Raw genomic sequence first — 27,987 nt, 5'->3', positions numbered from 1 at the left:
CTCTTTCATTTCAATTTTAAAAAAAAAAAAAAAAAAAAAAAAAAAAAAAAAAAAAAAAAACCTAAAAAATTGTTCAAAATTAAAGGTTATAATCGACACTTTTTGACGAATTTTAAGAATTTTTTCCAAAATTAAAAGAATGTAAAGGGTATTCCTTGGGATCATATAATCCTATTTGGAATCATATACGGAGTATTGTCATTTTGCCACTAGTCGGTCACATAAAAACCTATATTGAGGAAAACAATCCGAAAATCCGACACATCATTTTAAGTGATGCCAGCTACGTGTAGTTAAAGTGTTGAGCGCTAAAACCCATGTTTTGATAACAAATCTCGTTTATATCACAACTCTTTGAAGCTCTTTCCAGCAATTATATACTCTGTATTGCTTAGTAGTCAGTACTTAGCTGTGTGAATGAATGAATGTTCAAAATAAAAAATGGAAAATCTCCAATAAACATTATACAAATAAATCTCATCTTCTTAGCTGTGTGAAGCTACAGGAAAAAGAAACGAATACAAATTTCTAAGTCCTGAATTTAAATTACAAGGTAAGAAATATAGATTTCAACTTAGCGCATTACTCTATCCACTAGAGCTACCTCTACCACGAGTTAGATTGCTATTGTTAAGTATAGTAGCAGTGTAGTACAAATCCCTCCAAAATGAATTTCACATTCAGTTTATACAATAATGAACGGCAATATAAGGCAACCCAACTTTCTGTGCTCGCCTGTATAGCCCCTTTGGTGGGAATCAGTAAAACTGGATGAGAGGACAATCACTCTAAGCAACTCAAGTTGTGAAAGTTCAAAAGCGGCTCTGGATGTCTTGCCGTATACCAGAAGGTTTCATCCAAGAAGGTACACCGTACATCAAATAAGCTTAGACAGTGATTCTCCACATACCCGTCCTATAACCTACGGACATGAGCACGAGCTCCCAAAGCATGTTGGGTATGCTCAACATGTTCACCTTTGATCCTGGAATCTCAGACCAAGTGACAGATATCTCAACCATTGGAATGCCAAACCACTTGCACAAGTAGACAAGCTCTACATCAAAACACCACCTGTAAAACAGGCAAACGATGAAGATGAATGATAACATTTTTAAGCACGTACTATGTATAATGAAATAATTCACAGTAGTTATGGCTGGTATCAATTTAAAAAGAGCATGGTTCGCAACCATTGTGCTAGTGCCTTGTATGGATAGAACATAATAAACAAAGGCCAGATTCAAAGACACCAACTCCTGGGATGAATATACATAAATCAATAAACAATTCTTTCAACTCCTATTAATCGCAACCAATTATGTACAAACTAATCTGAAGGAAGTGAGAAATACTTGTTTCACGGGCAATACAATTAAAATCTCTCTAAATTTATCCCTTTTTTCTCTCTTATGTTTAGCACCCTGTAAGAAACTAAGAGTCTTTGAAAATGCATAGTTGCATACCAAGATCATTACCATCTTGCTTTCTTGAAAGCACACTACTAAGCAGCTACAAAGGAAAAGCTAGAACTACAAGAAATAAACTACTCAATAATTAACACAAATATGGCATCTAAGTACTGAAATTCTTGAGAGAGGGTTTTTCACAGGATTTTCACAAATAAGAACCAAAAACATAACATATAATGATATGATTAATACAACATGTCACATATAAACTTCAACAGTCACTGCAAAACATACATTTCAATTTAAGGCGATACATCTAAACACTGCATAGAAAGCTTATAATTACCTTTTTAACCTAACATTTCTGAAAAGTTTCTGTGCAGCAGCCCTGGTGAACATCTTGAAACCACACTGCAGGCATGCAAAACCCAAACCCATGGTAAGATAAATGCATTTTCAGGTGTACTTCATACAACTTCTAGATCCAAGAAAAGAAAAATTAGTCATTTCAATGAGAATGAAGATCCAACATAAAGCCATATCAAAGAATAATACCTGGGTATCACGGATACCAGGACCAGAAGCCAAAAGAACAACAAGATGGAATCCTTTCATCAAAAAGTTACGATACCATTTTCTCTGAATAAGAGAAAAAACCATATATATTAGCATTAGTTCTGCAGTTAAAACCACAAATAAAAAGGCAAAGTTGAGGAGCTTTACCGTAGCAAGAGCCTTATCCTCAAGATGAGCACGTGAACCAAACGCAGCAACAGGAACATCACATACTCCAAAACTCGAATCACCACCACCAGAAGCATTTACATCTATCTCCTTTCCAGCAACTGTAAGAATCTAATGGCCAATACACTGTATGAACAAGCATGCATCTATGATCTATATACTCCAAGATAGTTTAGACCCATTTTTTTCTCCATCATTCTCTGTATATAGTGACTTCAAGAATGAGATAAATAGTACCAACCTGAGTTTCAAGTTTCTCCAAGTCATCGACTTTAGTTGCTCCATCTGCATCCAGCATAAGAAGTAATTCACCACGAGAATGAAGCATTCCCTGTTCAAATAAGCAAAAAATATCAATCAGTTATTATCTGATTGTCATCCAAACAGCAGAGTTCCTCCAGAAACATTCAAATATACTTTCAAGAAGTTGCTCACTAGACTGAGTTAACTCACTTTTCTAATAGCTTCCCCCTTCCCATAGTTTCCTCCAAGAAGAAGAACCCTAACATTTTCCACCTTGTACTTTCTGACGAAGTCAAATGCCACTCTTTTGGTCCCGTCGACACTTCCATCATCCACTAATATCACCTAACAAACCATATGATTTGAAATCGTTAATCACCACATAATATGATTTTACTTCAGTGTCAGAGTGTCTATCACAAAATTGCTGCTGACATCTGCTTGTGTAAAATTTTGAAGAATAACAGACCCTTGCAGTTCTCAAGTATGTTTTAACAAATAGAGGAGCTAAACAAACCAGGGTGTAAATGAGCCCTTTTTTATTTTTGTTTTGAGAAAGAGTAAATGATCCTTAGAAGCCCAAGCAAAATTCCTAACTTATAGCAATAAAGATAAAGCTAAGGATCCTAACATCAAAATCCATGTTATTTGTGAATGCCTATGCTAAAGAGGTCATCTAATACAAATATTACAATAGCACACTATTAGCTTAAATCTCTTTAGTGAATTATTTACATTAGGTCATAAGTCATTAGAGGTAGAAACTTAATTTATCTCAAATTTATTACCCATTATAAAAGCTGAAAGAGCCAGTGGATCCAGCTATTTTCTTCAAAATAGGAATTTCTCAAAAATAAGTTTGAATTATTTTTGCAATATCTATACTCCCTGCATAAACCTTGATCATTCTTTTTCATACTACACACGCTGCAAATAATGGAACTAAACAGCATTATGGTATGCACATCTGTTCCTAATACTACGTCTACAAAGTTGAATTATAAACAAACCCTAAAAGTGAAGCATGATATACCCATGTAATACAATGCACTGCATATTCAAATCTAGTGCAGTTTATGTTATACCTCATAAGTGAACGACTTATCTTGCTCTCCTCGCTGTTGCAAATAGCTGAAAATAAGACAATATATGAATATCATTAATTAGGTCCCTCCCTGTTGTTGCAAATTGCTAACAATAAGACAAGATAAATCACCATAGTGGTGACATAACTTTAATGACAGCACTTATATATGCAGAGAGCTGACCATGCCTTCTAATAGGAGGGAATCAGAGATCATATAGTTCAGCATTGATCACAACATAAAGGCTGATGTTTCCATAGACCTAAGTTTAAGAATCAGCTTTATGCAAGCATGTAGAGTGTGAAGATTATCATTCTGCACTTTAAACATCATGACTATCCCATTTTGCCAAACCAGAAACAACACTGATTGTACAAGGTTTGTCAGTGTAGCAGGCTACTCCTTCAGTCCTCTCTTCCATCAATTTTTCACCTTGGTTCAAGGCATCAAGGCATGATCATACCGCCTAGGGGTGAAAGTAGTTTGGATAAAAACCGAAAACCGATCCAAACCGAACCAAACTAGAAATTCGGTTCGGTTTTTTCGGTTTTCAGTTTGGATTCGGTTCCAAAAACCTGAAACCGAATTATTTCGGTTTGGATTCGGTTTTGGATCCTAAAAAACCGAAAACCGAAATCCAAACCGAAATGTTTAAGCCCATATAGATTCCCAGCCCAATTCCCCTACATATATATAGCAAACCCTAATATCCTCCATTTTTTCTGATTTTCGCCCACCTTCATTCCTTAGTTCCTCTACTTCCTCACCAAAACCCTTCATTTCCTCACTTCCTCCCTCATCACCTCACTCCGGCCACCGTATCTCACCACAATATCTCACTCCGGCCACCATACCTCAGTTCTTTCCTTCAGTTTCAGTGTCTCCTTGTTCGAATCTTAGTTCCTTTCTTCAGATCTGGTGTTTGTAGACTTCGTACTCCCTCAAATCCGCGACGCGCCACCACCTTGTCAATTTCATCACTCACCACCACCTCCCTCACAACCGCAACAGTCTGTCACGGCCCCTTACCACCGCTCGTCCGCCGTTCTACTCTCACTACAGCACTCAAAGGTAAGAGATCGAATTAATTTGCTTATGTTTAGAATTTGCTTGAATTTCGATTAAATTTCTCCTATTTCCTTAAATATTTTCGGGTAATTGCTATTTATTAACTTGAATTAATTAATCTGGTTATGTAGCTAAATTGTGTTTGCTAGTTGCTACTTTGTTTGAATTTGGCCTAATTAATCATGAAGTGTTGTTGATTAATTTGGGATTTTGGGTCTAGTTGATTGGAAATTATGATTGATTTTCTATGGATTTTTTAGCCCCTCAATTTGCATGTTGTAGTTGATTTTATATTTATGTTTTTATAATTTCTTTTTTATATATATATATATATATATATGGATTTGTTCATTTGGAACCTGCATGTAATAGTAATATGTTTTTTGATTGAATTTGTTATTTTTCTTGATTTTTTTTGTTGTTGTACAGGAAGTTGAGGAGCTTGGAGCTGCCAAGTTAATTGAAGGCTTGAAGTTTCCATGTTTACTGTTATTAAATTTTAAGTCCTTTCTTATGTTTGTAACTTAATTTTAATGGCTGAACAATTTTTTTTTTTTTTAATTATGTTTATTTCTTAAATTTGGCCAATATCAAGCCTCAAGACATATTAATATATTATATTATTATGGACTGAATTTTTTAAAAAGAAACTTATTATGGACTGGACTATATTTAGGCCCAAAATAACAGGCCCAAAAAAAATTCGGTTCGGTTTGGATTCAATTTCCAAAACCGAATTATTTCGGTTTGGATTGGATTGGATTGAATCCAAATTCGGTTTGGATTCGGTTTCATAAATCTGAAACCGAATTAATTCGGTTTGGATTCGGTTTGGTATAAAATCCAAACCGAATACCGAACTTTCACCCCTAATACCGCCCACTAATTGTTCATACATTAAAATAGAGTGAACCATATAATGTAAACAAATTATGAATTTATGATACCTAACAAGAACACATTCTTTTGAATTCTGAAGCTTTAAAATTCAAATGATAAAACCTACATATAAGGTAACTTGTCATCAATCTATACATAATTACAGCATCAGGAATGACAGAGAAGAATAGTTACTATCTTTTTTTTTTTTTTTTTTTTGGGGGGGGGGGGGGGGGGGGGGAGACAAGTTTTCCAAAACATAGTATGGAAGATATATCGAAGTCAGGGCCTTATGTTGTATTAAAAGCACTAACAAAAGAGGTAACAGATAGACAAACAGAGAATATTGAAGGATCTTATTTTGCCATTATACTCTAGACAAACTTACTTAATAGTTTCCTCAAGTGCACTTGGAAGTCTGTGCTCCTCGTTAAAAGCAGGAATTATCAAAGATATATACTTCTCAGCGGGATCAAATATAGAAGGGCATGGAACCTGAGAAAGTAGTTTCCTAATGAAGTCAATAATTCTGATAGCAAGATTTCTCAAGCAAATATTTATGCTTAGGTTAAGTTGAATATGTGGCAGCGCTCAAAATCAAACAAATCAGCATCGACGACAAAGGAGTGAATCCAAATGTGTTTCCAACATTTCTTTAACACTCCATATACATTTAAACATGCCAACTGGCAACTGGTAGCCAATAATTGTCCTCTTGGCACATAAAATGCGAAAAAGATGCATGACGTACCAGTGTAAGTTTAGCAACAGAATGTTTGATGCGCCTAAGAATTATACGAGTAACATATTCCAATCAGACCTTTCGATCAATTAAACATATTTAAGGTCCTTAATTCTTCCAACACAAAGGTAAATTTGTGAATATTTATACCACAATCCACTCATCAAAAAATGCAGTATCACTCGCTAAGTAATAGGTATTCTTAAGCACATTTGAAACAACTTCAATCACAAATTTATATCCTATTGAAATGCTACAGCAAAGGAAGTTTTCAGTGTTCACCATTAACTTCTAACAATATTCTTAAATCCCTTGATTTAATTTCCTTTCTTTGTAACAGGTCTAACTAAATCATACTAGTATCCAACACAAAACATTACAACCAGAAAATTCAGGAAGATCAACATAAAATTCACAAAACAAAAACTACAAAACATTAGAAACCCTAAAATCAATCAATTTTCCAAAATCCAGTATCAATTGATCTAAACTCAGGAAATACAACACATTAAGTGAAATATAAGTTAAAATTGATCGAAAATTTCACCTTATTAAGTGAATTTGGATCTTCGAATATTGCTTCACCTTCAACATGACTGCAAAAAACAAAATCATCGAAAAATTAAGAGTATGAAATCACTGAAATTGTCTAAATATTAGGGGAAGATGATAACATACGAATTGTTGAATCGGCGATTATAAGCTTCGAAGAAGATGACAGAAATAATGGCGATGATAACAAGTAAAGCGGCAGCGCCGAACAGCTCCACCACCGTCAACAGCCCTCCTCCGCTCATCTCCGCCGTCTCCTCCTCTCTCTCTTTCTTTTCCCACTTTCACGATATTTGACTCCTTCCCACCAAGTTTTTTTTATTTTCCTTTTGTTTTTATTCCAAACTAGATTTATTTTCTTGAAAAAAAAAAGTCAAATAGAGGAAGAGTAACTTTGCTTCATTAAAAAAAAAATAAATAAATACTCATAAATAGGAGTAACTTAGACTTTAAGGTAATAGTTGTATTATGGAGTATAAAAATAGTTTATAACAAATGTTGAGATTAGTTGATAAGCTTTAATCAAAGTCTTTGGTTTGATACAAGAGTTAAGAATACTCTAACGCTTGTTAGATTTGAATTTGAGTCAATTGAAGACTAATATAATGCTCTTAATTTAACATAAGTATTTTGTTTATGACAAAAATAATCTTATAAAGTTATAATAAACGACTAGAGAAACATTCTACTATCCCAAACAACTTTCAATTTTACAATCTCACATAGGCCACCTATTACATACGATGATACGAAATACGAGTATAAAATTATACTACCTCCGTTACATATTAGTTGCAACTTTGGAATATTTTATGTCTCACAAATAATCCCCAAAGTTGCAACTAATATGTAACGGAGGTAGTAAGTATGATGATTCCCTTAAAATTCTACCGTATGATATTGAATTTTAGTAATTCCAGTGAAAAGTCATATTGATGTATATTTTAAATACTTTATCTACACATTAGAATTTAACTACGCCCGTCTAGCTCAGTTGGTAGAGCGCAAGGCTCTTAACCTTGTGGTCGTGGGTTCGAGCCCCACGGTGGGCGTTACTCTTTTTTGTTACCCTTCTTTTATTTTTTTTTTCATGTTTGTTATCATGTGGACTTACATGGGCTGGACCCCTTACACTGGACTGCAAAACACATAAAATACATCATAAACCCTAATTTATTGTTTAACTTTTTGAGCCATATCCAATTGGAAAACACTTTATTCTTGAATTTCCTTGTAAAAGGACCATAATAATGGAAAGATGATTTAAATGTCAAATAAATACATATTTGTATGATTATCCATGTCATTTATCCTAAACATAATGGTATTATGATGTAGAAAGAATGTAGCTTTAGATCATCAAACATGAGTGAATTTTCTAAAATTGGACAGTGGAACGCAATTGTTATTTAATTTAGTTCTATGTTAATTGGTTTGCTAAATGTGTTCTGCCTTGAACAAATCCATAAGTTTCCGAATGTATGGGACATTTTTGTCGAATTGAATCTGTAATTAATATAGACATGTAAATAAATCATGATTTGATAATTCTTTCACTTGACAATCATAAAACTAATTAACAATATATCAACCTCTAGCTCAGTTGGTAGAGCACAACCACATATAAAGACGTTCATTAAGCTTATATGCTAGTTATTTAGAACTCACATATTAATATCACCTTAACACATTCCCGACAATTGAAAAGCAAATTTGATACAAGGTCCATATTTTCCTCCATCAATGGTACTTTTTAAAAACATAACCCTAGTTTCAATTGTAAGCTAGTACAAATTTTCATGTGCAACCGCTGTATAGGTGGGGCATTCTGATAAGTGATAACTGAGCATTGATTAAAGCTTGAGGGTGACACCAAATTAAAGAGGAAAATGAAGATGAAAAGAGAATAATTAAGGATCCATTTGTTTATTCACTTTTTTCAGACCATAAAGATTATGGGCTATTGTTTAGATTGGCCCATCATCTTTTTTCAGTTGGAAAATTTTTCATAAACACAATTGCCACCTTGTCCAAACAACTTTAATCTTCTTTTTTTTTTTTTTTTTTTTTTTTCAAATCTTTATTTATCATCATCACATCCATCTGTACCATGCACCATGCCATCATTCATCTTTTTGTAAAAAAAAATAAATTATTTTCTTTCTTCTTCTTATCTTTCTGTCATTACAATTATTTATGAATGTTTTCTTGCTCCCTTATCAATTAATAAATTTTTTGTATGGTTGACAATTTTTACATAGTGGTATGCATTATTAGCCTATTTAGCCATATGTAGGTTGAATGTGCACCATTTTTATCTTGGTAATTGATACAGCAATTAAAACATTGGTGTATGCAAAAAGATGGTATGATGAGTAAATCACGACTTTTATACACCATATATTTAAAATAAAAAGAACGAAAATGTAATTGTAGAGTAGGTAGTTGATGGGAAAAGTAAGCAAGGTTGAGAAATATAAATATAACTTAGAGCTTGAATACTTCATGAAATGATAATTTATTAACTACAACTACGGAGTAGGTTTGAGTAAATAAATAATAATAAATTAGATTAAAACAAAAAAGTAATGGATGGAGTACCAAATTTGATTAACTCGTGTAAATTTTGTTCGAGATAAGAGGTTATAGATTAAAAAAATAATAATAAATTTGGAGTTTTTCATTGCAAAGTTCTTATTTTTATTTTTTATATGTTATGAGTATTTTCAAGCATATTACATCAAAATATAACTAAAAAAAAATACTAAAAATGAATTATTTTTAATGACGGTAATTGATATTTGGTTAAAATTTACCCAAGAGCATGTTTTTGGCAATTTGACCAATTACAAATGCAACACTATTAGGTAACCAAAATAATAATACGAAGTAAGAGTTTCTTTTAAACCCGTTTCTTTGTGGAATTCGGGGTTTTTGATGCATACAAGTGTTTTTGTTGGGACGTTAATACATAACTAATGGAATGCCGCTTAGAGTATTCCCATTGCCGGATAAAACAATCTTGTCGAAAAAAAAAAAACTAATGTCTAGAGAAAAATATATATGAAACGGACATGTGTGTCCTTTTGTGAGAGAAGACGATCTTTAATCCTTCCAAAAATAGGCAAAGTAAATCATTGAATGAAGAACAAGGGGATCTGGACATATACGGAGAAGTATACTTATTTAATCACTTTTTTTTTTTTTTTTTGGTATTTTTCCCAAAAAAAAAGTATTGTACTATATATATAAAAAAAAGGGGATAATTCTGAAGACTGAAGTTGGACATGTGTTCTGTGGCAAATTAATAGAAAGAGCTTGGAATTTGTTAAAATATCATGTGTTAAGCATTGGAATTTGTAAGAAGAGACTCAGATCTCGCCACTGGCTACTCACAAGCAAACAGTATATATGTCGATCACTAAAGTACTACTAGCTCGTTATTTGCAATTTTAAGTTTTATCACCTCGATCATTTGGTAATCCTACCGCTTATTACAGATCGACTAATCTAGATTCGAGTCAGATTACTTGGTTCCAAAACCTGAAAAGTTCTCTCGATCGAAGCCATTGCATTCTTAGGTTTCTCACTCATAGTTTGCAACTTGTACAAACTAAAGGACGATGCTCTTGACATTAAATTTTTATATTAGTACTCCATAAATAATTTTACCTTAAGTAAATAATTTAATTGCTCTTCGACTAAGGATCTGTTCCCTTCAGCTTATTTTCACTTCACTTCAGTTCTGATAAATTCAGTTCAGTTCAGTTCTTAATTTCCTTCTCTCATAAAATATTCAGTTCACTTGAGTTCAGCTCAGTACAGTCAGTCAGAATAGGCCCTAATGGAAACTTTTTTGTCAGTCCTATATATAGTTCGTAGGTGAAAAAAAAAATATACTTTGTAGTACTCCATATATACGAATAAGCAAAAGATTCTAGTAAAAAAAAAAAAAAAAAAAAAAAAAAAAAAAAAAGCAAAAGATAGATGAACTATTAATATATTCCTTGAACATTCTATTAGTAGTAATCTTATCGACGTTTGTACAAAAAAAAAAAAAAATCTTATCAAGGACTGTCCAATTGGTACCACATCATTCATACACTTAACAATTTCTCCGCACTTTTCTGTTTCTCCTTGTTTCTCTTTTTTTTTTTTTTTACTTGATTGCATTTTTAACTACCCCGGTAATCCGGCTACAAATCTTACAATACTTTGTATGAGCGGAGCATAATATACTATATAGTCTTATTAAATCCACGACTACTTTGTTGAACGCAGTTTAGTATCTATTGTGAAAAAGAATCCCTATTCTAGAAGCTAATTTTGATACATTTAAACTCTCAAACTTCTTAGCTCATAAAAACTCCACGACTACTTTAATTGGTTAAACGTATGATTAAACAAACATATGTCGATCAAAACCCTAAAAACTACTTCAAAAACTACTATCAAATGCGCCTATAATCAATAAATTAGTAGTGTACAACACTACTTTACTCATTGATAAGTGATCATACAACTACTCTTCAATCTTCATCTATTAATACATTGTATTGATTATTATTAAAAACAATCATCCTACTAACTTCATGATTCATGATAATCCAAACAAATCAGAAAACAACAAAATTTAACAAACTTTCTGACAAAAAATATTTCCTTATATTGCAAGTGATTGACATAAAACAATATTTCAAGAGTCAAGAAGATTACATGCATACTAAAGCACTATCAAATCACTATCTTGAGTTCAACTTAAGTAACAGACCACCTATCTTAAAATTAAATGTGCTCCAAGACAAAAATGTCACATAATTCATATTCACAATGTACGTAGTACATCACTATCTAAACTCCGAAATTGACTTATAACAAAATTCAAACAAAATTTTAGATTAAGCAATGAAGAACAAACAATAATTACAAACACATCAAAATATGAAATTCATAAGTGAATTCCTTACAAAGTGCATATAGTACTCGTAATAATAATTTTCACTTATTTCAGGAAAAATAGCTTGAGATTGTAAACACGAGTTCGAAAGGAAAAAAAAAAGCTAACATATCTCTATTTATTGATCATTAATAGAACAAAATTACATGTACAAGTACAACAACCAAGTCAAAAACCCAGGAAAAATTAATATAAAAACCAAGATTACCCCCAAAAAATAATACTCTGCTACAAGAATTATTATAATAAAAATTAATGAGCAGCAACAGAACGAGAATTATTAGTAGAAGAAGAATGATTAAGAGACCTTTGATTAGGCAAAGCAAGCATAGCCGTATGATCAAGAAAATCCTTAAGAGAAACAACCGAGTGTAGAATACTACGCAAATCCTCACCACACTGGAACCCACCTCTCTCACCGCTTCTTCTCACACCAAAAACATAAAAAGTAATACACCCTTTTCTGAACTTAAACCTGGCAAAATCCCACCCATTCATCCCCCGAATCAACCGTTTGTTGACGTCACCGAGAGGGATCTCGTGCGGCCACGTCAGATCGGCGGCGGATTTTCCGGTGATTGAGTCGAAGACGAAGATGATGATTTTGGATTTCTTGGTGCCCAAGCCAAGAGTAAGGGTGTGCCAAGCGTGGTGGGCTAAGATGGTGAAATTGGAAGGGAGGAAAGCGATGGTGGAAGGGAGGGGTTGTGGAGGAGAGAGATTGAGGAGGAGAGAGAGTTCTTCGGGGCGGCATCGGCGTACTGTGAAGGATTTAACGATGAATTGGCCGCCGAATTTGAGGCCTTTTACGTCAGTGTTGGGTTTGAAGGAGATGTTAGGGGCGGTGGTTGGTGCGGCGGAGGAAGTGGTGGTTTGAGGGTGGATGTGATTGTGGTGTTTGTGTTTGGGTTTTTTGAGAGAAGGGGTGGATTTTTTGGTGGGGTTTTTCATATCTTGCATTTTGTTTTGGAAGAGAGAGTGAGTGTTGTGGAGTGAGGAGAGGAGAGAGAAGGGGTGAGAAATTTGGGAAAAATGGAGGGGTTTGATTTGATTTTGGTGAGTGGTTGATCGGCAAAATAGAATTCATTGGAAAGATTATTTGTTAGTCTTAAAGTGGGTTTATTTTTAATAATTAAAAAAGAATAATATTAGTTGTTGATTTAGATGTTTATTATTGGATGATAATCATTATTGGTCATGAGAAGAAAGTGATAATTGACTTGTGAAGAGAAAATTGTTATTTTTACCTTGAGATAAATTTCATATACTCTCTGTCTTAAAAGATTGCTAATTTACCTCTTTATTTCATTTTATTTACTTATTTTGACTCGCTCTTTATTTCACTTTGTTGATAAGTAAAAATGGTTTTGTAAAGGTAAATGGACACAATTATTGATGAGGAGAAAAGAAAGAGCGAGTAGATAAATTACGATGTATCGTATCAAATAAGGTATAAAACAATCTTTAAAGAACGAACAAGAAATACAAATATAAAGTAGTTGTTGTAATATTATGTAACAAATATAGGAAATTTAGATAAGGACTAGTCAATATATAATACTCTGTACAACGTATAAAAAGCAAGTTAAATCTTTTTTTTTGGTTTGTTCATGCTAATGTAAGTTTAAATTAAATTAATTGCGTTAAACAAATGCTAATTATAAAACGATGAAATGAAGAATAATAAGCTTATATTATTGTTATATAAAAAATATAGTATTAAAATTAGATTTTTTTGTTTCAATTTATTTCAAAAAGTACATACGACTATACGAAGTTGGCATGCAAGATACTTAGAGGATGTTAATTTATTTATTTTTCTTAAGGACAAGTCTCTTAAATTGAGATATTGATGTAATAATTTATTCCAAAAAAAAAAAATATTGATATAACTTCAACAATATATATATATATATAAAAAAAAAAAAAAAATAAAAATAAAAAAAAACAACAACAACTCGTCACTCAACAATTCTTAGCAAATAAAAATAAATAGAAAAGTTGAAACATTATTTATGGAAGATTTGAAAATACGATAGTAAAGAAGAAAATCCAAATGCACCTCCAACGGGAAATATGAACCATTTAAGATAGGGTAATAGATAATAAGAGTCATCAGACTAACCAAAAACGATAGTAACAATCCAGAGATTAATTGGCGTCGAGCTTTGGACCATGCATTTTGTATGCCTGATTGGGAAATACTCAGTACTCGTATTTTATTTGGTAGCAATGCACAATATAGCATGTAACATTGGACCACGATCGTACTCTTTAGGAAATCTTAACTCCATTCCACAATATGAGTATCAACTACTACTCACATCTATGATGACCTTTTTATAAGCATTGTATTAACTTATGATGAAGTGATGAACCTTTTAAATTCCAATAGAATAGGATAAATGCAAGAATAAATGGAATGTACGAATGTTGTCCTAATATAGGTAAGCTATATATATATAGACACTGCCTTTGTATGCATTAGTAATAGGATCACGGAGTCTTCCATGGCTATCTACCCTATTCCTTCAATTCCCGCGGTTTGGTTAAATAATTTGTGATCCCTACAAATGAGACTTTTGTAATCAACGCAGTCATTATATTTGTTTTTTTTAAAAAAAACATATGATTCAAAACTATTTCCTTAACTTTGCAACTTTTTTTTTCACAGTCACCGAGACCATTTACTTCAAACTTATGATATATATGCAGTAAAATATATTTGCTTTTGTTTAATAATTGTATCACGCACAATGTTATCATATACATTAGTGTACCTATAGAGAAAGGTACACTCCAACAACGCCAAGGCAACACGTATATAAAACTCATTTGTGAGATGCCGTGTGTATTATATGCACGACCTATTTTAAATAGATGCTGCGGAATCTGATTTAGATTGATACATGAAGTTAGGGTCATGGTAGATGTTACAACAGCCTGGTTTGTCAAGAAACAAACAGACAAAAGTTTGGTGAAAGTTGCTAGTCCTTGTTTGAGAGACAAGTAAGCTTAATTAGTACAATATCGACTATTAGCATATAATGTCTTTTAGGAGAAGATGGTTTTCCTAAAGCTGAAGCTTCCGTTGCCTTCAATCAATCAGTTTACCCAAACTAATTTAGATTCATAAGGAAGGTTTCCTGTCCCTCCAAGATTGTTTGCACATCTCCATCTTCTTGATTTAGTCAATTCAATTGAATATTAATCTATCACCTTTAATTGGTATTTAAAACTATAAAATTTGATAATTTCAAGTTTTGATTAGTTCTCACTAAGAAAACATCAATCCCCCTTTGCCTTAGCTTCCCCTCTTTCTTCGGGATTAGATTTGAGACAATCAATAGTTAAAGTTAAAGAGTTACAACACTTATCGTATAACATAATAAAATTTGCTTTTAATTAGGGAATTGAACAATCTCGATCTTCCCCGATTCCTATGAGCTCGTGTATTTTGTACGTTTAGTATTTGAAATTTAAGTAGTTTTGAGGGTTCGGGATCCCTGTCGTTACCCCCCCCCCCAACTCACACATCAATGTTGGGCATAATGGTATTAATGTAAAAATAATACTCACACATCTGTAGTCCGTATTATGGATACTTGTAGTGAGAGATAAACGAGGGATTGAAGAAAATGTAACCTCTAAATCAAATATATAATGAAATGTCATAATTTTGATTGATTAAAACATACATAATTTACACACTGAAAATGATAAATCATTATGCTAATTAGTGACCATCAACGAGAGTGCTAAACTACACAATTATTATGTCAATGGGTCAAGAATAAAAAATCTTGTTGAAGGGACCTCCTAGTCCATAGCCCCTAACTTCAATTTTGCCTACTGTTCTTTAAGAGAGATTAAAATTTACATGTACCATAACCTGCAAAAAAGAACACATAAATTAGTTCAATGGAAACCAGATTCAGGAAGCAAGATCTTAAGCTTAAGCTTGTTACATCGAAATCACGAAGATTACAGTTTAAGTCTATTAGTATGCAAGGTGTGCTTGCACATCAGAAGACAGAACACTCAAAGAGAGCAAATCTTTGATGTGATAGCATGTTTAAGGCCTTGTTCAAAACAATTGTAAAATTAGTTATCAAGTAAAAATTAATTTCAATCAGTAGGCTGGCAGCTGGCTACATATGACAAGCAAACAAGTAAATCGATCATACATTAGTCTTGATCAACAACTAAACTAGCTTAAATCGGTTTTAAACTTTTAATCATTAATATTTCTGTTTAGCAAAAAAAAAAAAAAAAAACACACAGTTGATATGAGAGTATGAGGCCTAAAACTTTCAATCTACATGTCATTGAGAATCTTCAGGTTAGGCTTTTCGAAATCAGGAGTTGAAACATGTCATTATCAATTAGCACATAAGATATGTATAGAGGAGCCTTGATACTTACTTGGATTCTGGTTGGAGATAACAGCAGTCTGGGAGAAGTCGCACTGGTAAGGCTGGCGACCCTTGGTCTGGTAAAATGTGTTCATGGCATATGTCGCGTGAGACCTAACGTTGTTTGGGTTGTAACATGCACCTCCTGGTTGAATAGGTTTGCAGTCAACTCCTTGGCTGCAGACATAGTTGATGTTGGACTGCAGTTGTGCATCAGTGGCCTGTTGTTTAGGCACACACCATCCTTTAGCAGGGCCAGGTCTAGCAGGAGCAGTCGACTTTGGTGGTCCTACACTAGGACGCGTCTGAGACTGCAAGCCAAGGAAACACCAAATATTTAGATCATAATGCCATATTACGACTCAAAACTATAAATAATTTCAGAAATGATAAGAGGGTCAGAAGGATAGTCGGAGTACAATAACATTCACACACATTTATCTCATTTACATATCGTTCTTTGTTTCACTTCAAGAACCCATAATACACGAAAAATGAATGTAATAGTCAATTCTGACTCAAGGTGTATTTCTATCTAACATTTCTAGCTATGCCTTAGCTTAGTGATATTTTTCATAAATTTCAGTGTGACAGAGTTATATATCATGATCGTTCTTCAGGACTTGTTGATCAAGTATGAAATGTAATAAATCCAAAGATAAAATTAAGCAAGCATGAACAAAATCCTGCTATTCCTGGTTCATAATAACTAAGATTTAAGCTATGAATCACACTAACAAAGTTTAACAGTCTATTATATAAAAAGAAAGGACTAAATTTCTTCTTAGAGTCGGTATTGTAAACTAATTTACCCTGGTTTTAATCTGTATATCATAAATCTTAAACTGCAAAAGCATAAAAACAGCTAGGAAGAAAACATTACTGATGAATTACATACCTTTTGTCCATTCCTCAGAATACCAATGTCGTAGACAGGGGTGAAGTCAGGCCTAAACAACCCAAAGTTCCTCTCAGCAACAGGTCCAGGCTTCTGGTTTTCAGTAAACAGCCCGAAAATGTAAGTCTCAAACTTCCTGCCAGGCATCAAAGGAGTTCCTTTCCCCGAGTTGACAGCCATAACCAGTCTCGAGTTAAAGGTTTGAGCATCCGCAGGACTAACCCAAGTCTGGAAAGACTCACCAACAGTAGGCCAACCAGTCTCGCCTATCACAATGCCAACATCTGCATAGCCCAAGGCCTTCATGGCAGAGTAGACAGCATCCATCTGCGACTCGAACATGTTGTAGTACATCTTCTTGGTATACCTATCAAACCTTCCTCTATTCCTCTTAAAGAGGCAGAAGTTGACGTTCTTAGGATAAACATCAAAGTATGGGTAGGGGTTTACGACAAAGGGAGCCTTGGTTTCGCGGAGGAATTGGAGCATTGGGGCTAACACACCCTTGTCCCATCCGGGTCGAAAACGGCCTGTGCTTGGGGGTTGTGACCTGCTTAGGATGGCCAATGAATGCGGAGAAGAGACCTGTAGTTCATAGCAGAGCATTAAATGAGTTTCATTCATCCATTTTCTCTAGGAAAGCAAAGTCTTAGCTGAATTAATTGACTACCACAATTCAGCAATCTTTTTAGTTCATGTTATCAAATACAGTACTTCGTATTACTTCAAATCAGTAACGTAAAATTCATGCATCATTTCACAAGAAATTTACAGCAATTGGCCTAATTGATTAATCACGAAGTTCAATGTTACTCCGTAGACTCTACACCAGGAATAATTTACCGTGTTATTTTGTCACAAAGTCCCAACTTAATAACTATTTTTTTTTTTTTTTCCTTCAAATCTACGGATTAGTACACTACATTCAAGTATTTTATATTAGATTATAGCATTTAGCACACATACCAAATTAATCAACTTGACTGTTAATCTTGGTCTTAGGAAATTAATTCGAGATTGCCGAGAAAATGCAATTGAAATGTGGTGCAAATTTATCCAATCTCTAAATTTATCAAATTTTTGCAGTACAAAATTCAAGCAATCATGCATTCATACTGCATCAAAGAGGGCCAGGGTGTTGAGGTGTCTGTTTTGTCCTGCAAACCCTGCTTCACCATTATGGTTTGAATTGTGTGGTTCTTACAAAATATGGATCATAGAGCCTCATTTCATCACCTCCCACATTATCAACAATTTTATTTTTAATCAAGATCCACCAAATAAATCCATATCAATATTTTAAACACGCTTTAAATCTGCAACCCAACACCGTGTCACAAATTAACACAAAATATAGTACGAGTAGCATAACTTTGACTTGCAACTAAATGGACAGCCGTATTACTTGCAAGTTGCAACTAAATGGACAATCGTATTTCCCATTCTGACTTGAATTCATTATTCAATGAGGCTACATATATACATTCATGAATCATAAATACATTATTTATTCAACACTAAAGAAAATGAAACATCATCTTTGGTACCTTTGAACTAACCACATTAATTACCATCATAATTACCCAAAAAAACACAAATAATAATTCAAACAAGCAACAAAAAAAAATGTACATACCTGAATATGGTTATGACCAGCTTGTACGAGGGCTTGGTGAAGGGTACGCATAGCAGCAACAAGATTATCAATGAGGTTTTGTGGGCCCCAATGAAGTACCTCATTACCAACAAGAACTCTTATAATATTTGTTTGTGGAACAAATGGTGTAACATACGTAGCAACCCATTGTTGTGCACCAGGGAGTTGCACAAGGTTCGGAATCTCGCCATTAGGCACGGTAATTGTCACGTCAATACCCGAGTTAGCGAACGCCTTTACAATATCGGAATTGGCATCAAACAATTTGATCCTATTGATTGATGTTTTTGTTTTGAGGAATTCCGCCACCTGAGCAGGTGGCGGAAGGTTATCCCCTAGTGTACCGTAATTCACCCCGACGTTCCATGCGACTACGGGGTGAAGGTTAAAGTGGAGGAAAGAGAATATGATGAGAAAGTTGAATAGAGGATTCATGCTTGTTATGAGACTGTAGTTTAAACTTTGGGAGAAAGATGTTATTGTGAGATAAGGAAGGTATAAATATATTTTGAGTAGGAGAGGCTAGGAGGGAATCAAGGTGGAAACACACCCAACTTTCTTTTAGCTGTCTTTTCTTTTGTCTTTTTTACCATTTACTATATTTTCCTTTGTTTTTTGTCTCCACGGAAAGATGGAATCCTATGTCATTGGTTCTTTTTAATTCATTTTTTCTTTTAATTTATTATGTATAACGGGTAATTCTATTAAGCTATTAACATTAACATATGTATTTTATGACCAATTGGCTGTTGGTATAGTGGTGATTGGGACTACACTTGGTAAGGAGAATTCGTGTTCGATCCCCCGCAACAATAATTGGAAGGGAACTGGAACCTAACCACCCAGAACTGATCCCGAATTTGGATTAGCTCAAAGAGTAAATCGGGTAAAACACCAAAAAAAAAAAAAATTTAATCACGTGACTTATCATATACAAACCCTCATTCTTTATTACACCGTATTAGACACCTTAATAAAGTAAATTAAGTATGGAAATTATATTGGTATGAGAATTTTAAAACGGACCTCAGTACCTCACATGTTTTTTTTTTACTTTTATTATGGGACAAAAAAAAGTGTCAAAATTGGTGACAAAATCTTTCAATATAAAAATGGCCCACAAACTCGTTTTGTGGGGTCCAGACAATTAGATCACCGTGTTGACTATTATAGTACAGGTTTCCGTCGTAAGTGGCGGACTGTTGTCTGTTGGATGTTCTTAGCATGTGGTTTTTTTTTTTTGTTTTTTTTTTTTGGGTGTACATATTCGTTTACCGTTGGCAAAAGGCAGGTTGAATAATTTGTGCTTTACTTTAGAATATAAGAATAAAGTTCATTAAATTAAGTTACTTTTTTCTGTTTTTAGATCTTTTAGTACAATAGTTTAAAGTTTAATTGATGTACGCTTACAGATTTACAGGTGTCCTCAAGTACCAATTGAAAACATAGAATTATGCTAACGTTCAAAAAGTAGAAGAAATTTCAGATGACTTAGTTAGAACGCTTATGAAGTTCAAGGCAATCAATTAATGATTAAACTTAATTAAGAGTATTATATAATAAATTTCACATCCCAGGGAGCTTAAGTAATCATTAAACTAATTCGCTAGCTAGCAAGCTAGCAACTTCATTCTTTCAAGATGAGTGAGAATATCAATCGCTTTTCATATTAGTCATATAATTCATGTATCAACATATGAAAGTTAATATTAATACTACAGATACTAATTACTTACATCGTATAATTCAAGCTGACAACTTTCTTTACAATAACATAATTATAAAAATGCAGTTTTAATACGATTTTTTTTTTTTAAACGACAAAAATATACAGAGTTCAGTGTATAGTGTGCCTAGGACAATAGGAGTATTAGTAATGTTATCTTAGTTAAGCATACTTACATTGGCACATGTGTGCATAAGTGCAGTTTATTCATGTGTTGATACATAAAATGAAGACATGTTCATTGTAAAAATACTACGAGTATAATGTTTATCATTATTTTTGACTTGAAATGAATATGCTAGATTGATTGCTAGCTATCTAGCAAAGTACTCCAAGTACTCCGTAACAATTAGTAATATCAAAATACAGGGGAAAGAAAAAAAGGTAATTCGAAAATATATTTAGTGTACAATTGTTCGATTCAAGTATAACTCCATATACAAGTTTTAACAAAATCTACTCACTTTATCTCTGTTTCAGATTAATTTAAATATTTTTTGTGCGAGTTTAAATCCGCTAAAACTCTAAGTTGGCCAGTCAAACCGCAGGAGAAATAACTCGATAAGCAACACGGTGGATTGGGATGAGGCATGAATTTTGGCAATACACGATGCAAAGATATCATCTCATCAAAATACACGAACTAAACACGGTAAATTGAAAAAGCAAGTTTAGCCCTTGGCGTGACATCATCATCTTGAGTCTTAAGACTTATGTTTACGACTTTTCCCATTTTTCTTCTTAAATCTCAAGCAAGTCTCAAGTTGAGTCTTAAAATTCCTATACTCAACTTAAGACTTGAGATTGGGACTCACCTCAAGCTTTGTTCATTATTGTTGTTATCATATAAAAAATAGAAAGAGATAAAAAAAAAAAAAAAATATGTCATATATTTGAGTCTTAGGGCTAAAGTAATAAATTTGGACAAATGTTAATGAGTCTTAACAAGAATTTGATGACATCATTTTTAATTGGGACCACCAAAAATGATGTCACATTCAATTTTTAAGACTTGGGGTTAAAATTGCTCTAAGATACTAAGGTTGTTTGTGAGTTTATCCAATCTAGAAGTAATTTGGGATAACACGGTTGGCAAGAGATATTTTGGATAGTTGGATTAGCGTGAAGTAATCAATCAAGTTTACGCGATAACTTGTTGGTTGGGCTTTGGGCCAAGTGTTATTGCATTGTTTACAGATGGGCTGGAGGCCCATATAATGTGTTGCCATATTTTGACAAAATAGATTGTTGAGAACCACACGGGTGGATAAAAATATGTATGATATTAAAATGTCAATGTGGGACTAAAAATTTACCAGTATTCATGACAATTGACAAACTTTCTGTTATTAGATGTCATAAATTCTAATAGTCACACCTTTTGGCAAATCGGTAGTTCTTCTATTCTGGCGTTTCATGATTCTTGTAACTCCTTTGATTAAGCATCTCTTTGTTCACAGTTCACCTCCTGGTATACGAAGCGTAAATCAAATAGAGCTTGTGACACAACCCCCATCTTAAAAAGAGATTTGAGTCTGTCAGACAACCGTGTGACCATCCCAAGCTGACAAAGTAGGCTGGGGAACGATCATCTACGGCACCAGTGGTCGGAGAACCAAAGGTAGCTGTTAATCACGCTCTGATCACACGGTCATAATTCATCCACCAGACTTGGTTTTCTGTCTCCTTAGAACTCAAGGATACAAAGGTACGATCCTATAGAACAGATCCTGTTCAAGTAAGGTCGTATCCATCATGTGCTGCTCAAGTGTTTATAAACTTGGTGTCTACTTTGTAAAATAAAAATGTGGGATTTGTCAAAAATTATGTTTTTGCTTGAAAGTAATTAGCTATGCAAATCTATAGCTCAAGGAAACATAAAACATAAGGTAAATTATATCTGACTAAATTGGACTTCAATTACAAGTCTCATCATCAACAAGTTGACATTGTTGGAGTTAAAGAGTTTAAACACAGATTGCGTTAACCAATAGAATTTGAGTCAGTGCAGGCAGGCATCAATTCCCTTCAGTTCATACTGTAAGCATTTGAGTTTTGAGAAACTAATCTTATTTGGCAAATATGGATTATGATCTGATGACTTGCTTATATGATATAAAAAGTCTTATTTTGATGGAAAAACTTTAAAAGAAGATCAGCATCTAAAGCTACGCATTCAAATGATTTTTTCTTTAATCATTCGCCGTACCAGACTTATCATTCTTTATAAAGTACATACTGGTGAATGAAAGCACACTATTTTGAAGCTTCTAGGAACTACAATTTGTTAGGTCTTGCAAAGGTAACAAACATTCAGCTGATTTGCATTAATTAGTTAGTAATACAAAAATATATAATACTCTGTATGTCTAATTGTCTGCTGCACATTGTCTAGGATAGTATGATCAGGCCTCTGAAGAGATTCAGGCATCTTCTGTCAGACAACGCGATAAGTTGCAGAAATGAGGGAAGAGAGTTCTTTGAACGATGGCTATAACCTCGCCATATAAACAGACTAATTAATTACTAACAGATTTATAGTTACAGATATTATTGGTCAAAATGGTGAATTAAGAATGGTGAAATATCAATATGGTAGAACTAGTAAACGGAGCAAGTACATAATTGGTCATAATTTACCATTTGTAAGCAACACTTCAGTTCACACGGCATAATTTACATCAATTACATGGTCATAAGACCAATTCTATAGTACCTAGTCAAATAACCTTTGCATCAACAAAAGGTTAAATCTACTGATCACGGTAATGTTTTCATATGGAGAAAATTCAAATAGTAAGTAGCAATTAATTTAAGGATTTTTTTGTAAATAACCACCCAAAATGTACCTTGTATTGAATTAACCACCCATTTTTTTCGAAATTAAAAAATACCACCCATTAAAGCCAAAACCAGTAAATATCACCACCCTTCTCTAATTCCGGCTAATTTTCCTGACTTAGGATACACATGTCATTGCGTGATTGGTAAAAAAAAAATCAAAAAAAATAAAAATAAAAAATTCCCCGAACCCCAGCCTGGCAGCCCTTCCCCCATCTCCTGCCACCCCACCGATACCTTCGCCAGTGCCGGCGTTTTTCTTCAGTTTGAAGCTTTGACCTCCGTTGCAGTCGTCCAACTCCGCCGACGATGATGAAGACCTCCATATTCCCCCGGTTAGTGTCGTTAAACCTATTGTAATACCCACTTTTCTTCAGCCTCGTGTCGTCGTCTCTGTCACACCAATATTCTCTCTCATATAACTCGTACTTCACCTGTCGGACCACCCCTACACCAACCTGCCGGCGAACTCCACCAAGCCCTAACCCACATCGTCGTTTCCTCACGAAACCCCACCCACCAATTCCCTGCTTCTTCACGAAATGCCATCCACGTCGCCGCTTCCTCACGAAACCTCATCCACATCGCCGCTTCGCACGAAACGCCACCAAACCCCCACCCACATCGCCGCTTCCTCTGCTCATTCCAAGGTTGCATTCTTCAATTTTTTTTTATTTAATTTAATTTACTGTTTTTTAGGGTTTTAATTTGTTGGTTTATCAAGATCAATTTTTCTGGGGAAGGGAGAGGATTGCCGGAAAAAGGGATGGGGAAGGAAGGGGGTACCGGAAACGGAAACGGGAAAGGGGAGGGGGTGCCAAAGGTGGCAGATCTGCTGCCTACTAGAGGTGCCAAGGGTGGGTTTTTTTAAAAAAATTTAATTATGATTTTATATTTTGTGGGCCCCTAAATCAGAAAACTACCCGGACTATGTCGGAAAACTAACCAGAATAGGAGAAGGGTGGTGATATCTATTGGTTTTGACATTAATGGGTGGTATTTTTTAATTTTGAAAAAAACGGATGGTTAGTTCAATACATAGTACATTTTGAGGTGGTTATTTACAAAAAAATCCTTAATTTAATTTTCTCTAGAGGACTAGCATACTATTTCCCCTTCTGACCAAAATAAAAATTGAAAAATATTCGAAGTTTTCAGCGTCATGATCATGATGTTCGTTACACAGACCGATTCTAGATGTGGTATGATTCCTCTGATTAGTTCTAGTTATGACATAGTACATGAGCAAAGAAGAAAGGAAAAAAGAGAAAACAAGTACTCAACTTGACAATTTCTTTAATAATGTTTCCTAATGTAACGCGAAAGTAAGATGACTAGTTACACTAATCTAAAAATTCAAGTAGGGGTGTGTGTGATCAGCTGTGATAGATGTTTTTGAAGTTTGAAAATTTCCTCAGGAATTAAACAAATCCTTCAAGTTGCACGAGATGTTAACTATATAAACGAGTATTATCTTTCAAGTTTGAAGCAACATTCATATCCTGCACAAAAAGATTAACAAGTAACTTGTCAAATAATCAGAGGGAAGGAAAGGAGGCAGCTGATATTTTTGGCACAACATACACAATGGCAAATAACTGGCTTATTATTTTTGTCTGTGCTTTTGCATTGCTTCCACTGTTTACTAACGTAGCTGCAGATTCATACGATTACAAACCCTCACCATACTACTCGCCCTCATATGTGTACAAATCCCCATCATACTATAAATCTCCACCACCCTACTCTCCCTCGTACTCCTACAAATCCCCTCCATACGAATATAAGTCTCCACCACCCTATGAATATGGCACCTACTCACCCTCGTACTCCTATGAGTCCCCTTCATATTACAAGTCTCCACCAGCTTACAAGTCCCCTTCGTACTACAAGTCTCCACCAGCTTACAAGGCCCCTTCATACTCCTACGAGTCCCCTTCATACTACAAGTCTCCACCAGTTTACAAATCCCCTTCATACGACTACAAGTCTCCACCAGTTTACAAGTCCCCTTCATACTCCTATGAATCCCCTTCATACGACTACAAGTCTCCACCAGCCTACAAGTCCCCTTCATACTCCTACGAGTCCCCTTCATACTACAAGTCTCCACCAGCCTACAAATCCCCTTCGTACTCCTATGAGTCCCCTTCGTACTACAAGTCTCCACCCTCCTACAAGTCCCCTTCATATGACTACAAATCCCCTGAACCCTACAAGGCTCCTTCATATGATAAGTCCCCTGAACCCTACAAATCCCCCTCATATGACTACAAATCCCCCGAACCCTACAAGGCTCCTTCATATGACAAGTCCCCTTCATACTACTACTCTCCTAAACCATACTACTACTCACCCTCGTACTCTTACAAGTCTCCACCTCCTTACTAAACTAAAGTCTGCACCATCTTACCTAATGCCCTAGCTTCATAATCATAAGTTACTCTCCCTGATACTGTTTATCTTCTACTTGCTACAAACAATAAAGAAAATTGTCAAAGTTTTGTTGTTTATTTCCACAATTCGTTTGCTCGTCTTTGTTACTTGGACGATGTTGAATAAAAGTGTAATAAGTGTGCTTGGTTGCTGTGGGCTATTGACCCTTTTGTTATATAAGACATAATGTATCTGAGTTTTTAATTGAATTTATGGATTGATAATCTTGTGCTGCTAGTCTGATCTCCGATCCAACATTCTATTTAGGTGCACCTGATGCTGCATACATCACTTTTAAATTTACAAGTATAAGAATGAAATCCAAATCGTGTACAAATACTGATCAAGAACAGACGCGATTTACCACAAGTACCATTAATATATGATAGAATTGAAGAGTGGTATCCACAAAATCCTACAATTCAGCTACATTTACATGTCCAGGTCTCGTTACAGATAGTTGAAAGCGCACATATATTTTTTAATGATAATATACACAAAGTACATGATGTATAAACCTTATCCACATCAATACATTAACATAAGGGAGGTCAAAACATACCAAATCAAAAGCTGCCTTGTTTAAGTGTGACTTTGAAGGGTTCTCACTAAATCAGAAGTTAAGTCAAAACAATAAAATGAAGCTTAATTTGCACATTGTACCCAAAAAAAAATGAAGCATTGATGTAGCAAGGATGACCAAACAAATAGTGCAAGTACCATAGATTGAGATATAATAATCATTTAATACAATGTACCACAATAATGTATTCAAATTAAACTAGAAACATCTATGTACATGGGGCATGGGCATAATATATGCATATTTGATTATTGAAAACATCTACTTGAAAACATAAATGGAAGTATATAAGAGAGCAATTGTTATTGCAAGCAAAAAAAATCATTAAGGGTCTATTTGTTTCATATAACTTTGTTTGAAATTATTTATCTTACCTAATTTGATTTTATTATTTTTTTTTTTTTTTTGAAAGAACACATGGAGATTATAATAGATCAAGATCCACCAAAGTATGTAGGCTTTGGGGAAAAGAGTTCATACAAATACGCTCCATATCCGAACTAGTATCCCACCTAGCAACACAATGGACTATGATATTCCCATTGCGCTTAATATGGTTGCATGAAAAAGAAATAAAACTCTCATTTGAACTTATTGTATTTGAATTTTCTAAGCTCATTTTTTCTTCAACAGATAGACCAAAACAAATCAATAATAATAATAATAATAACACAAATCTCCCTTATTAATACCCTTATTATTATTGTTTTTTTTTAATTCAAAAATAAATCTTTTTTAATGAAAGGTTATAGAAGAATTGCTTCGTTCTATATTAAAAAAAAAAAAAAAAAAAAAAGAATTGCTTCGTCAATCAAAGGAATAATAAAGTTAATAAATCTATAAATATTACTAAAGTAACAACCGCTAACATCATCACTTTTTTCAAATTGTACACGTGTCAACTTTTCTTTCATTTTTTTCCCCCCTAAACTTTTTTTTTCCTTTCATATTTTTTTTTTAAAAAAATAAAATCTAAATATTGATTGCAAAGTAATTTAATACAATACAATAAACTTTTTATTTTTCAATTTTTCATTACCTTTTCTTTTAAGAACCTTTTAAAAATCTTAAGGAAAACAAATATCAACCTTTTTGTATATCAGTATATGTGATTATTCCATCTAATTACAAAGTTTGCTAAATTTAATTGTAGACGAGAATTTTCTTTTGTTTATATTATTTAATTTTTGTAGTTTGATTTATGTTAATAATATCGTATGTAATACAAAGATTTTACATATTATAACTAATATCTCTTTAAATTTACACAATTATAAATTCTTTTATTATATATGTGCATCGCACGGGAGTTAATTTAGTTAAATAGAAATTCACCTACCATTCCATTAAAAAAAAAATATATATTGAAATCTATTCGTATTTATCAAATTTAGGAAACAATTGAAATTTACTTATATTTTACCACCTTAGCCTGCACGTAATAAAAACTGACTACCCATTATATAGCCGCAAGCCCGCATTAGACTATCTTCCTAGTTTTTCCCAAAAGAAAGAACCCAAAAATAATTGAATCAAATCCCTAATTGCGAAATAGCAATTAATTAACCATTCACCAATGGAAAAGAGGAGTAAAAAAACTGGCGTTTTTGTTAAGTTTAGAACTAAAACCATCAAGAAGAAGAAAAAGATAATTACGACTTCTCAACTTTGTTCTAGGAAACAAATTTCCCTTAATTTATCAATCTCTCAGTTTCTTCGCGAAACGTCGATAATGTTGATAAAATGATT

General features: G+C 33.8%; 3 protein-coding genes and 2 non-coding genes across 5 annotated transcripts; 1 reads left to right on the top strand and 4 right to left on the bottom strand.

The window, feature by feature from the left end:
* Window positions 1-436: 436 nt before the first annotated feature.
* LOC145591227 (uncharacterized) lies at window positions 437-7,046 on the bottom strand. The gene is made up of 10 exons (XM_081647630.1): window positions 6,852-7,046; window positions 6,721-6,769; window positions 5,820-5,926; window positions 3,485-3,530; window positions 2,610-2,744; window positions 2,398-2,487; window positions 2,136-2,267; window positions 1,968-2,051; window positions 1,759-1,823; window positions 437-1,074 (listed from the first exon to the last, which is right to left on the bottom strand). The coding sequence occupies exons 1-10, from the start codon at window positions 6,968-6,970 to the stop codon at window positions 888-890; spliced, it is 1,014 nt and encodes a 337-aa protein (XP_081503756.1). The 5' UTR covers window positions 6,971-7,046; the 3' UTR covers window positions 437-887.
* Window positions 7,047-7,704: 658 nt separating this feature from the next.
* Window positions 7,705-7,777, top strand: TRNAK-CUU (transfer RNA lysine (anticodon CUU)). Its single transcript has one exon. It is a non-coding gene; the product is annotated as a tRNA-Lys (tRNA).
* Window positions 7,778-11,775: 3,998 nt separating this feature from the next.
* Window positions 11,776-12,743, bottom strand: LOC145592759 (uncharacterized). The gene has a single exon (XM_081649266.1). It carries the CDS (start codon window positions 12,640-12,642, stop codon window positions 11,935-11,937), a length of 708 nt encoding a protein of 235 aa, XP_081505392.1. The 5' UTR covers window positions 12,643-12,743; the 3' UTR covers window positions 11,776-11,934.
* A 2,568-nt stretch (window positions 12,744-15,311) lies between these two features.
* Window positions 15,312-19,126, bottom strand: LOC145592758 (glucan endo-1,3-beta-glucosidase-like). Its single transcript, XM_081649265.1, has 4 exons — window positions 18,632-19,126; window positions 16,996-17,580; window positions 16,108-16,408; window positions 15,312-15,574 (listed from the first exon to the last, which is right to left on the bottom strand). Exons 1-4 carry the CDS (start codon window positions 19,085-19,087, stop codon window positions 15,552-15,554), a joined length of 1,365 nt encoding a protein of 454 aa, XP_081505391.1. The 5' UTR covers window positions 19,088-19,126; the 3' UTR covers window positions 15,312-15,551.
* A 2,784-nt stretch (window positions 19,127-21,910) lies between these two features.
* Window positions 21,911-22,126, bottom strand: LOC145593366 (small nucleolar RNA U3). The gene has a single exon (XR_014102708.1). It is a non-coding gene; the product is annotated as a small nucleolar RNA U3 (small nucleolar RNA).
* Between the last annotated feature and the right edge of the window lie 5,861 nt (window positions 22,127-27,987).

Source organism: Chenopodium album, chromosome 18 (genome assembly GCF_948465745.1).
Source record: "Chenopodium album chromosome 18, dcCheAlbu1.1, whole genome shotgun sequence".
NCBI classification, from domain to species: domain Eukaryota; kingdom Viridiplantae; phylum Streptophyta; class Magnoliopsida; order Caryophyllales; family Amaranthaceae; genus Chenopodium; species Chenopodium album.
The sequence above is the reverse complement of the archived record's forward strand: the minus strand, read 5'-3'. Positions and strand labels throughout refer to the sequence as shown.